General features: G+C 36.5%; 1 protein-coding gene across 3 annotated transcripts in view; it reads right to left on the bottom strand.

Annotated features, from left to right (window-relative positions):
- The window catches only part of PRMT8 (protein arginine methyltransferase 8), a 58,671-nt gene that overhangs the window by 10,113 nt on the left and 35,058 nt on the right, over positions 1-13,500 (bottom strand). For all 3 annotated transcript variants that reach the window (XM_061360704.1, XM_061360714.1, XM_061360724.1), the window contains 4 exons: positions 11,785-11,848; positions 7,993-8,135; positions 7,516-7,603; positions 3,914-4,029 (listed from right to left, as the gene is read on the bottom strand). In XM_061360704.1, coding sequence (XP_061216688.1) covers positions 3,914-4,029; positions 7,516-7,603; positions 7,993-8,135; positions 11,785-11,848 — 411 coding nt within the window. The remainder of the gene's footprint in view (positions 1-3,913; positions 4,030-7,515; positions 7,604-7,992; positions 8,136-11,784; positions 11,849-13,500) is intronic.

The raw sequence follows: 13,500 nt of genomic DNA, 5'->3' as shown, positions 1-13,500 counted from the left end.
ATGTAAGTGGAAAAGTAATGATTTACCAGATTTCATTCAGATTTCAAAAACTACAAAATGGGCACAGTTAAGCAGGGATCTAATCAAAATACAGCTCTTAATTATACTAAAAAATTAAAATGTGTTGAGTTGAGCAACATAAAAGTGTCTGAATTATCAGCTAAATAAGGAGATCCAGACTGTGGCTGACACTATAAACGACCATGAAACATCCCATGCTACATGTCCCTGTTGCAGCGAGACAGACAGAGGTCAAGTTTCTACATTCGCTGCATAAAGAAGGGTTCTTGAGCTGTTCTGCAGCACAAATTGCTTTAGGAGTGAGCAAATTATGTATAGAAGATCATTTATAATCACAACGATGATGACAGTGAGGTTGAGATGTGGTGTTGCCAGCTGCTATGTATTTCTTGTTTGAATGGTATCACCCAGGCTGAAAGCAATGCAGCTAATCAGAGAAACAGCCTTGAATTAGGCTGATGTGAAAAATGCTGACTTGCTGCTGATCCGTTTCCTCATTCAAATCATAATTAAGGTTGCTTTTAGAGTGCCAATGTATGTCTTTTTGGATCCCTTTCCCAGACATTCATCATACTCAGCTAGGATTGTGTGAGCATAGAGATAAATCAAAGATTAAAATTCAGTGAATGTCTGGTTTTGGTGTTTGGGTTTTTTGTTTTGTCTTTGTTTGTTTGGATTTGGATTTGGGGTTGGGGTTTTCTTCCCCCTCCTTTCTCCCACTGTACCAGCTGTCTTGCTTTGGACAAAGGGAAATGGTCACTCCAACACAGGATGTGACAGTGAAGGCAGTGCAGGTAAAGGTGCTGAGCTGATGTAGAAGCGGGGGGACCAGTAGCACTGATATAAACAGGTATTGCCAGCATCAGGAAGAGCATTGCTCTGAAGACTGACAAGTAAAATTAATTGCTAGGGAAAAGAGAAAGGGCTAAAACCTCTTTTGTGACAAACGCTGAGAAAATTACACACATGCATACAGATATGTGGGGAGCACTGAACGCAAGAGTCACCCCCACAAACCACATCCACAATCATTCAAATTTTCTTTTTTTTTTTAAAGAGTGCAGAGAACTGACAGAATGTGGGCAGAAACATGTTCTGAGTGTTTGAGGGGAGCAGTGAGAGGAAGAATGGAGTATCTAAGATTGACTAGATAGCATATGTTGTTTTTCTATTAGATGAAAATAACAGGGATGCAAGTGCATCTATGGCTTCAACCTAAGATACCTTAGTCTGCTGCCAGGGCCCATTTTCTGCCATCTTTTCCTTCTTGGAGAGAAGGAAATGCCTGAAAATGACTAGGGTGTTGTTTGGTTTTGTTTTTTTTGGGGGGGAGAGGTGATAAAGGTGAGGCTGCTGTAAGGAAATACTGAGGAAAACTGTTGGAAAAGAAAGAGTGACAGGGAAAGTCACTTAGAAAAGGGAAGTGAGATTTTTCAAGTGGAGAAAATAGTAGAGAACAAAAATGATAAAAAAAGTGCAGAGAGAGGGAACATTAGTGGCAAAAGTGCCCCTGGATTCACTTCAGGAGAAGCTGGGAGAAAGGAATGTGATTAGGGAGTTCACTGAAGTTGCAGTGGAGCAAGGGAAGAGTCTCATGAGGAGGCAATGTTACTGAATGCAGTAGGCCCTCAGGACACTTGTATAATTTTCCTGAGATCAGTTATTGACTCTGGTGGTTTGAAGGTCAATACCCTCCCTGGCAATTGGAATTTAAACAGATCTACTTGCCAGAAAAATTCCTATGCCTCCAGGATATATTTAAGAGATCATTCAAAGAGGAGTTGCTTCCACAACAGAGAGGGTGATGTATTCCCTGCAGTCACTGCACCCCAGTGTACCCGTAGCTTAGTGGCTAGAGTTTCTTGAAGGGTTAAAGAGTTGGGTTATATCCAGTTCCTCAAGAGTACAGATGAGGATATTTTACTCAGGTCTCCAGCGCTCTAGATAAGTGTCATGGTTACACAGCATGCAGGGGCTGATGTCTTAGTTTACTGATTTTGTAGAATAATTCAGAGCATCTACTCTGGGAATTTAAATCAATGCAGAAACACAGGGCTCTGGTCTGTTAGGAATGCACCTAGTGACTAGTCCATCACTGACTAATGTGCAGGGAACTCACACTCACCTGGCTTTGGGTTGAATACCCACCCAAAAAGTCCTTTAGTGAATCTAAGCTGTGCTATCTTGAAATGCTACAATAAAACATTTGGATAATTAAACATTGCTTGCTTTGTTTATTCTCAAATGTTCTTTTATGTTAGTATTACTCTCTGAATTTACAAATATTTTCAGGATAAAAGAAATGCACTTCATATAAAGAAAACCACGTGCAAAAGTAAATTATATTAAAAAGAGAAACGCAGCCTCAGTTTTTCTTGCTTCCATATTGCCAGCTTGAACAAAAGCTTTCTTCCTTCCTGCCTTTTGTCGTCAATTTTTATTTCTTTTTTTAGTGATCAGTTTATGAGAATGGAGAGTGGTTTCTGCTTGTGTAGTTATTACCTGTTTCACTCCTAAGGTACCATTACATGGTAAAGCACCATTCAGTGTACAGATAAAAAAATGCCAGGCCATGTAGAATTAAATATAAAACCTGAATAGGCACAGTTTGAAGTTAAACCCAATTACTTTCAAAGACCTTCTAAAGAAAACATTAGATTTGCACTTCATTTAAGGGTATGCAGCTTTTATAACTTTTTATTCTGAAGAAGCCAACCCATTTTGCCACCTGATATCTCACTCTCCAGACATATTTTGTGAAGTCTAAATAGCTGCCTATTTCCTGTGCATTGCAATTTCACATTGCTCTGGCTCAGGCTGTTTTCGGACACAACCATCTTGTGTTCCCCTCAGTGCAGATGGACTGTGTGTGCATACATACTCACATAGAGTTTTTACTTCTGTTCCTTTTTGCTGCTTTCAGTAAAGTTTCTGCAGATTAATGGTATGTCTTTCCTTTTGGCATATGGGAATACTTAATGCTGTATTTGTTACTGGCAAAAAGCGAAAGGGAAAAGTTAGAACTGAGTCTTTGGAATAAATGAGCACACTCTTGGATTCATAGACCTGACTGCTGTGAGATTATTCATGAGAGCAGTCCTCACACATAAGGCTCGTTCCTACACATGGAAGGAATTCTAGGTCTTTCAATATGTTCCTGCAGCTATGAATTCTCTTGTGAAGAGATATGGATTCTTAATATGGTCTTGTGAAGAGGGAGTAGCGGCCATTCTGTCTTATTTGTAGAACAGGGTACAAACTAACCTTTGGCTGCAGATGTTGGGGCTGGGAGAGCACAGTAATATTCTAGATAGGGCTAAGAATTAGGAATTTATACAAATAAGTTAGGTTTCAATTCTGATCTCATGCTCTGGAGTAAATTAGAGTTGTTTCTCAGAGCTGATGCTTCAGTCTTTTTTACTGCAAACAGAATTAATACAGCCCTTCTCCTCAGCAACATTCCATCAGTACTTTCAAACTTCTATTTGCAAGAAGGTAGGGCAATTAAAGTTCATATGTAAATCCACCATATCTCTATTTATCCAGTATTTGCACACGTATAATTTGTAAGAGTCTTAAGTTACAGTTAGCAGCAGCCAGATGAGTACAGAGTCACAAGAAGCATCTTGCTTTTGGGTATTCCGTAAGTGATCAAGGTACCAACATTCATGTTTAGCTCAAGTGACAGTATTGGGCATGTGCAGTATACTAGTAACTAATTTAACACTGCACTATTATTTTCCTTCTTAGTGCAATATCATTCTATGATGATGGCTTCTGCAGCTAGTTAGAAGCACACAAAGATAGCAGTAAAACACAAGCAGCAGATGTCCAAAGAATCCTGCAGTTAGATGTAAACATTCATAATTAGGTATATTTGGAATTACCAAACCTTTATTAAACAGGCATTGGTCACCACTTGCTTTGGATCTACTATGTCCACCAAAGGCTCCTTCATGGCAACATCCCTAATACAGGTCATGTCAAAGCCGTACACATTCTCCCACCCTGTCAATGCAAATGAATGTGTCAAAGATTAGCAGTAATAATAAAAATATGTTTCTCAATGTGTCTTTCATTTGAAAGAATTTCTACCACCCCCTAACTTTCAGCTCTGCTCTTTTGCTCTTTGCTTCCTGCCCCAGTTGTCTATGCCATCATTGCTATTTTACAGATAATACGCTTATGACAAAATAAACCCTCAACAGACATCTTAGTACACATCTCGAAAAAGTAGGCCTTCTTTTTGGTGTCTCCAAAACTGTGTTTGAGATTTTTTGATGTTTTTCATGGCTTTTTGACAGACAATTGAGAGTGTTGCCCAAAATCATATAATATGTCATATTGAGACTGGGGAATAGCTACTAAGGTTATTCAATCCTTTCCTATCCATTTTTGTTAATATTTCCTTTTTTTTTTAATAGATTGCTATTCAATCAGCAGTTTGCATGCTCTTTTAATTATTTAAGTAGCCTTAGTTTCAGCAAGTGAATTACTGACAGGACTAGAATTACAGGTGCTTTTCAATATTTGGGGCAACCAAAATTCAATCTGCATGTACATCATAACAAAAAATCAAAATGTGCACTTTCTAAAAGATACAAAAGCAATAATGAACTTATTTGAATTGTTCTTCTCATTGTTTTGATAAATGCTTCTTACCTTGGTTTGGTTTTAAGTGTATTTTTCGTTGAACAAAATGAAAATGTTGAAAAGTACACTGGCTTTGCTCTTAATACTGCTCAACAAAATGAAAACAAAAGCCTTCAAAAAAGTGAAATCTTGGTCTTATGAATCATATGATTCAGTGCTCCATGTGCAAGTCTAAACTGAATACTGTGAGCTTTTAAAAAACTTTTGGAACACAAGCAAGGTAAACTGATAAACAGTAATAGTGAGCATGTTTGAAATGTCTTGTTTCTTAAGAGCATAGCATTTCAGCTACTGCCATTCCCAGAGGACTATAATTAAAAATGTAATACGAGCAAAAGATCTCCATATTTATAAATCACAACAAATCTGAACATGAGTATGTTGATATGTTATCTCTTTATTGAGCTGTTTCTCAGTGTTTCAGGGGAGCTGATGATCAAAACTTGCATTTCAAGCACCATGAGCATATGGGAACTTCAGTTTGCATTTATAGAAGCCATACGTTTTTATGTGGTTACTCAGAACAGATCAACTAAGAAACCCTGAAGGAACAATTTACCAACAGAGTTTCTGGGGCCTCCATCACTTGATGTACTTCAGCTTATATAGGATGTTTTTGAAATGTATGCTACAATCTGTATTAGACAGACACCTGTCACAGGAGTTAAAAATTATGTTTTACATTTTCAGACAATCAGAGTAGACTATAGCAGTACTCTGTGGCACTAATAAAGTTTGAGAAATTAGAAGTCAGACTTTTTAGAAACCTCATATTGAATTCTTTCTTACTAAATACAAGAGTTCCTGAACACCCTTTATAATGCTTAGCCCTGAATCTCACATGAAGGCAAGACTCCATCCAACATAAGAGGAAAAAAAGAAAGATGAAGAACTGAAATCCAAGGAGACAGCATCAAGGATTTATAAGCTGAAAAGAGAGACAAAATGATGATGCACATGGGTAGTGAGATGGAAATAAATGAAAAAGACACAGAGCTATAAAAAGTGAGGCGGGGAGAGAAATTAGAGGTGAAATCAGAAAAGAAAGTGCCTTAAATGGAAACAACACCTAGAGAAAATAAAAAGAATCTGAAACTTTTTTTTTTAAGATGAAAAGGTAAGTTGAAAGCAGGTGTATTGTCTCTGAGAAAAGGAAAAGGTTCTAGGCTTAGAAAGGAAAGGGTTCAAAGCTAAAATAAAAAAGGCATAAGGGAATTTCTTAGGCTGAAATAGCTTTGATTCCTTTAGAGAATGGATGCCTCACACATACTTTTGAATTTATAAATTCAAAAGAAAAAGGGAAAAATCTAGGCTGTGCTTGAGAAGTAGATATATTTGTCCGTGGCACCTACACAGACTTCTTGTCACTGCCCCACAGCACTGGGCTTGCTTTTGACCCAAAACAGCAGTTCTGACCCATTGGCAGTTCTGTGTATTGGCACTGAATTTGATTACCGAAACACCAAACTTTCTTTTCTGAGAGGAGCTGAAAGGGAAGGAATAAGGAGTTAGGCATTTTCATTTACAGGTTGACTGAACTCATTAATTACACCCAAGTTTTTGCATGTATCCTTCATTTATAAAAGTGCTTAGGAATTTTGTGATTTTTTTTCTTTCCCTAATTGAAAATGCCATTAAGTGAAATTGGCCAGCTTTAAAAAATAAATAGAAACAAAAAAAGAACAAAATAAAAAAGAGGGTGAAATAATGTAGAACTTATTTCATCAAAACTACTTTGATCAAATAAATCCAAATTTAGGTGACTTGGGGGACACCCAGTTGAATGTGAATCATGAGTATGACCTTGAGGTGATGACAGTGAATCACATGCTAAGATATGAGAAGCGTCCAAGAAAACTGGGTTTGCTTAACCTTGGACAGCAAAGGCTAATGGTGGGATTTAACTGCTATCTGCTGCTACAGCAACACAGATAACATCAGACTCTCTTCAGATAACAAGAGACAAGGAAGGCAAGTTTCAGCAAGGAAAATTCTGACTGGATATTCCAAAGCATGTTAACTCATGAGGATACTTCAGCCTGTGAACAAAGGAATCCCCATCTCCTGACTGCACGCTAGGGCACTGAGTGCCCTCCTTTAACTGTGAAGTCTGGCCTGCTTTGAGCAAGAGGCTGGACTAGGTGACCTGTAGAGGTCACTAACAGCACCACTTATTGAATGAAAACTCAAAGAAAACCTAAATGTAAAGTCAACTTTATGCGTCCATGAAGTAAATAAAAAGGAAATTTGGAACTTTTTTTTTTTGTTTCACATTAAAGTAAAATGGAAATTTTTAATTTTAAAATTATCACATGAAGTGTTTTAAAAACCTAAAAAATAAAAAGTTGGGGTTTTTTTTTCTTCTTCTTGACAAGCTTATTAGTTGGATATTTTTTCCAGGCTTATAACATTAAAAATTCATTTGCATCTTATTAATTCTTCTTTAAAAACAGAAACTAGCACCTGGATAGCTAAAGAATATTACCAAATTTAATGGCGATTATGTGGGATGATGTGTTGATCAAAACAACAAAACTAAATATACTAAAATACACATTGTAAAATAGAGGTAGAAGTATCAATATAACTCTGCACAAGGTCTACATCCATTTATTCATGAACCTTTCCTTTGCGCACTTCACATTACTACAAGTTCCCTCAATTTCTCATTAAACTAGAGCTTTCTCAGTGTTTCAGTTTCTATTGGAATTCTGGCCTGGTCAGGATGATTTCTTGGCTTTTTTAAAACTTTACCAGCAAAGAGTTTACAGAAGGCCAGAGTAAATCAAATACTTTAGGGAAATAAACATAGAAGAGTGTTACTTTTAGGCATTTACTCACAGTGAATTTTGAAGTCCTTGTACTGTCTGTCTTCAATTGCTACCACGTACAAAGCAGCTCGGTCTGGAAACATTAGCCCTCCAGGTTTCTGTTGATGAATTGTGGGGAAATGGATCTCGTAATCTATTCACCTGACAAAGACATTACATTTTGAACTGCACATACAAAAACCAGACAAGTACCCCTTGCATGCCTTTATTGTTTTCCTGCAGATTGTCACATCAGCTTTAACCTCAGCAACTCTTGCAGCCTGTAGCAACGTCATTAGATAGTGCCTATACAAGTTTCACCAGCAGTTAATCAAAAGCAAAGCTCTTTCACAGAGATTCCCTTGTTAATCTTTTTATTAAAGCTTAAGAAATGGCACTTGGAGATGTAACTGTGTCTTGCTGTGGTGACAGTAGGAGAGGGAAGCCTTGTAGTCAGAAAATAGATTATGACTGCTCCAGCAGGGAGTATGACATGCAGACCACCTACCAGCCACTTGTCTCGTGCGAAGATGACTGTGTTTAACATTGACTCATAGAACAGACAGTAACCCATCCACTCGCTGATGATGATGTCTACTTTGTCCACAGGTAATTCAACTTCTTCCACTTTACCTTTAAATATTGTGATTACTGAAAAAAGAATCCAAACAAATATGTTTCACATAAAAAAAAACCCAACTAAGTTCCTCACTGGTGAATGTCAGGCTGACCTTTTTAATATGATTCTGCTCTTCAATGCCTGTAGATAAGGGGTAACTCCATGTGCCTCAATGGATCTTACCCTATTTTAAAACTACTTGTGTTTTAATATCAGTATAAAAGAAAAAAACCAAACCAAACCAAAAAACACCAATGAAAATAAAAAACAAAACCAAAACAAAATAAACAAACAAAAACCAAAACAAAAACCAACTAACAAAAAAACCCAGTACAAACAAAACCAAAACTGAAACAAAATAACAGTCATATGTAAAAGCAACAGGAGAACAGGCTTACCTGGATACCTGCCTGATCTCACTTTACATATCCTTTGGAATTTGGAAGATGTCTGTATTATTGGCAAAGTAATGCAAATAATCCACCTAGAATCCTTTAAGCATCCCTGTAGGGTTACACATACATGATCTCTTCACTGTGGTATTAGAGATTTATGGAAGTAGAATCTAATTTTCAGCCGCTTTCCAAACATACTATGCTAGCTTTACAATAAAGAAACTAAGGCCTATTTCTTCCATGAATTCTGGGGAGCTGACCTAACTGAGTAAGGTAGATTTAGCCTGATAATACACAAACAAGAAAGTGTGTACAAACACATTTCTGTCATGAAAAGTTATTTTTCATTCCCTTCTGCTTCATGATAGAATCTTCTATAACATACTGGTATTCTCACTCTGAATCTTTTGCCTGGTTTGGACTTGCACAACTTTCCACAGCTATCTAGAGTGACTGCTGGAAAATATTGCTGTCAGGTATTTTGTCACCAAATTAGTTTCAAGGAAATTAAAAAGGTTGCTAGAATTTTGATGCAGTAAAATACCAGATCCTCATGGACACTATAACACAGTTGCTTTAAATTACTGGCAATACTAAATACCACTTATAGGAGACGGGGTAGGCACTGCAAAAGAAATCAACAAGAAGTAATCCAACTGGTTGATACTAAACCAGGTATTTTGCTTAAAGAAAAAAATGAAATGCTGGTCCATATTTAGTTTAGTGGTAACAAATACTTTTGTTTTAGGATCACTACACAATTCACTAATCATTCTTGCATTTTAAACAAATGCTTCCTACTTACAAAAGTATTATAAATTATTTGAACAAACAGTTTGCAGCTTGTAAAGTCTCATGGTTCTATATTCTTCCTTAACAAGGTAATGGATGCACTTGAAATTCGGGAATAAAATGAGTAGGGAATATTTTACATTTCATTAATAATTAATAAGATTATTATATTACTCTTAATGTCAATTTTTAATTATGGCAATTTTTACTGATGAAAATTCTCAACATTCGGTTTGAGGAAGATGAAGGTACTTTCATATAGCTAGAGCTAGGTGTTAGTGTGGGTTGAGTGAGTTTTAGAACTCAACCCAGCAAAAAAGAGGTTTCAACCTTCTAATATTCACGCAGTACTAGTATTATCCTAACCAAACGTGGCCACTTTATTTGCATAGCAAATTTTAATCGAAATCAGCCCCCTAAGAAGTTTGGAACACCTCAATTCAAAGTGGTAACACAAAGTATTAACTCTTAAGAGCAATCTGATTGGAAAAGAGCAGATTTCTCTTACCCTTCCCATTCTTTAAAGTCCTTCCTTTCACATTTAGTAGGTCAATAGTACATCTGCTGTTACACTAAAGATTCTTCACATCTATAAGCTCCATTCATGAGATCTTTTTTCTCCCAAGAACTTTCATTACCACTATTTTTTTTTTACTGAATTTTAGCACTGTTGACAGCTGCCAGAGTGACACACCTGCAGACTTTGAAGCCCTCTGTTTGTACCTAGAACAGTCACAGTGTAAGCAGCAGCAGCAGCACAGGTTTCTTGCACCTCCCTTCATTTTGATGAAATATCTTCATCAGGCATCATGTGGGAACAGACTGTGCTGTCCCAGCTGTATTGTGTCTGTTCTGAAAATAGTGACTTTTCTTTTGGTATAGCCCCGTTTGCTGACTCTGCATTTCTCTAAACAATTATGGGGGAAGAAAAGAAAAATTTTCCATAAGCAACAAGATCGTTTGTCTCAGTACCTGGTTGTATTAAAATAAAAGTGAATGTAGATAAGTGTAAATGTTCATTCAGTTGTGTCATTTGTCTATATTGGAGACCCAACTGCAACTGGATAGACTGCTGAACCTGCCCAGGCAAGTTCTCTTTTTGCCAAAGGGAAGAGGTCTCTGCTTCTTCCTCTACAGTTTTTCCAAGGATTTGCTCCTTGGAGAAACAGGAGGAAGAAGCAGAGGTGAACACCTTCTGCAAACTCTGGAGCATAATGGATCCTTCTTATTTATTCTGACAATGATCCCTTCACACACAATTCCCGTTGCTGGAAATACAAAAATGAATTGATTTGTGGTGTGCTGTTTGTACAGCTATTTCATGAAAGGCCACTCTGGGCTCTGCACCAAAGGTACAGGATAACCAAGTTGAGGTCAACACCTCATTGTTTCACTGCCCTATCCCTCCTGTGGAGGACAGTATTCTCGGGTCCTTGGCTTCCTTCTTTTCCTGAACCAAAAGTTGCATACACCGTCTGGCCTCTTCCATCCCACGTCGCTGCTGTTTCTTTCACACTACACACTGTAAAGCACATTCTCTACAATCAGTTCTCCTCCCAAACATCTCTGTGTTAGTCAGAAGCTGCGAGTGACAGCAATAAAAATTAGAACAGATCTAAATCATAACAAAAATTTATCCCTGTGCATGTGCTAGCATAGCATCAGCTCAGACACAGGTAAACGTGGGGGCAAATTATACACTCTAGTCAGCTATGACCAACACTGCTCTGCAGCAAAGGCAAGTCCACAGAAATACTTCCAAACAAGAACTGTCTGACAGCCTCAGTTAAAAAGGCCCTGATTTTTTTAGATTGTTACAAACATATCTTATGTACAGTGATTTGGAAGAAGATTGAAGGTATGAAATGGAGCTTGTTGGAGATTATTTTGGAGTATTTCTAATATATTTTTTTTTTTTAATTGAAGGGTTTCCACATCCCGGGAAATGCCAACAGTTTTCAAGGAAAAAATAGAAGTTTTCTCTGATACCATTATTCTCAGAATTGAACATTTTAATTTATATGAGTGTGTTTATTTCAATATGCTTTTTCAAAAAGTATTTTTTAAAGTTGGAAGTCAGAAAAAATTCCTAGTGAAAAATGTGTATAGGTATGAAATACATTTTGCTTTGAACCTTATTTCAATTTCAATGTGTTTCGATTCTATAAGAAATAAAGTGGAATTTAAATGGCAAAATTAGTTTGAAAAGTTCAGCTCTAATATGGGGCCTTCTGCCTACTTTGCTGAACCAAACTGCCCATTGACAAGTCCTACTTGCTTCTGTAGTCTGTAAGCCTAGAAGTAAATGTAAAAGTAACTTCTCCTATGAAGACCTGCTGTAGTGCCTAGAATGAGGTGTTTAGTTTTTCATTTACATAAGTAAATTATGCAAAATTACTATTTACATATAAACGACACAACATAAATTAAACAGAAAAAGTGCAACAGTCATCTTCTCTTTCTCCTGAACAAAATATTTTTATATATGCCTTACTGTGGTCCAAGTGGTTCGACTTGATAATTTTTTCTGAATAGTCAGATATACTTGAGCATTCGATCTAGGAAAACAAGAAAAAAAGAAAAGCAAGAGGAAGAGTAAATATGTGCTAGAAATCTCAGATATATGAATAAAACCAAAATCTACTGAAGGCAGGACAGACTCTACAAAGTATGTATCACCACTGATAAAGAGTAAAACCTGTGTGGGCAGGATCATGATCAATAATACCTTAATATTTAAACTGCAGTCTGTGCTCGAGTTAAAGTGGCTCATATAGAAAAGATTATTTTTAAAACTATTGAAATGAGGAAAAAAGAGCTCCTAAAACAAAATTACATAATTTATTAATAATATAAATTTATTGCTGCTACTTCAGAATAGAAATAATAAAAAAAAAACCAACACACAACTGCTGAAGAGAATGAATTTGCATGGTGCTACATTTCCTCACGTATTTTAAAACAAAATGCATTCAAACATTGTGAATAATGTTAAATTCAAACTATGCCAACACTAGTCTGTGTCAAGAAGCAATTCTCTCTGTGAAAAATTTATCAACGTTGGCAATACAAGCTATAAAAAAAAACAACAAACAAAGAACAGACACGTTACACATAAGAAATGACTGAAATTGTTGTATTTACAAAACCATCCAGATCTGCATGTTTTTCCCATGACCAGTTCTGTTCTTTAACTAGGAAACGAATACAAAGTATGCTCTAGCTTTAGATTTGCCCTTAAATTTGTTAAAATCTGACTCCTATCATAACAGCTTATGTTTGCAATGACCTTTGATATCTTTTCAAGATTTCTGGGGTTTGTGCCCTTGTAAAATCAAGAGGGCCAGATTAGTAGTCACTAAATGATTTTCTAATTTCCCTCTTTCAAATTTGACACTAAACTTCCAATAATACTTTGTATAATCCTTGTCTCTCTAATCCCCCTATGTCAATGTCAAATAGAATTATATTATCTCTAGTGAAATGTTTTATATGTCTAGTGATCTCCATTTAATCTCTAAAAGCCAAATTGTTCTTGACCCCTGTGACGACAACCACAGATGGCAGGACGTATTCTTTTTATATAGCCCATGAAACAGCTAGACATAATAGCAGTCGTAATAGCGATCCCTGTCCCCATGGGAACATGAGCATTAATTCTACTTAGCTTGCCTGTGGATGCAAACCACTCCATAAGATGTCTGACTCGATTGCCTGAATATAAATCAAAAATGGCATGTAGAAAGGAACACCAGAGTGATAGTCCAAAGAGTCCAAGGGACAAATCCCTTAGAGAGAACTTTGTCCTTTTTCTCTGATCAGCTGCTTCTTTCCTTACTGTAAACTCTATAGACTATATGCCTCATCTATACTTACACCATTACAACATACTCATTTTTCCTGTCTGTATTCACATCTGTCTGTCATTTTCATAGTCCATTGTTTCTGTTTGTCTTGGACTATTTTTTTTTAATAAAGCATGAGTATGTAGGTTTTTGGAGGTGGCTTTCCAACCTTTCTAAAGAAAAAGATGCAAAGAAATAAAAAGTTATACTTCACAAATGACTATGAGTTCCCCAAATCAGCTTTATTCTCAAAGAAGCAAAATAATTAAAAAACCCTATTCAAATGTTACAGGAAGGAATATGTATTTCAGAAAATAAATTTGCTTTAGGATGTCTAAAGCTTTTTGTCTCTACTTTGACTTGGA

Source organism: Neopsephotus bourkii, unplaced genomic scaffold (assembly GCF_033783945.1).
Source record: "Neopsephotus bourkii isolate Nb327-2 ecotype Australia unplaced genomic scaffold, CSIRO-AGI_Nbou_v1 NB_107, whole genome shotgun sequence".
In the NCBI taxonomy this organism is placed as follows: domain Eukaryota; kingdom Metazoa; phylum Chordata; class Aves; order Psittaciformes; family Psittacidae; genus Neopsephotus; species Neopsephotus bourkii.
This window is presented reverse-complemented; position numbering and strand designations above follow the sequence as displayed.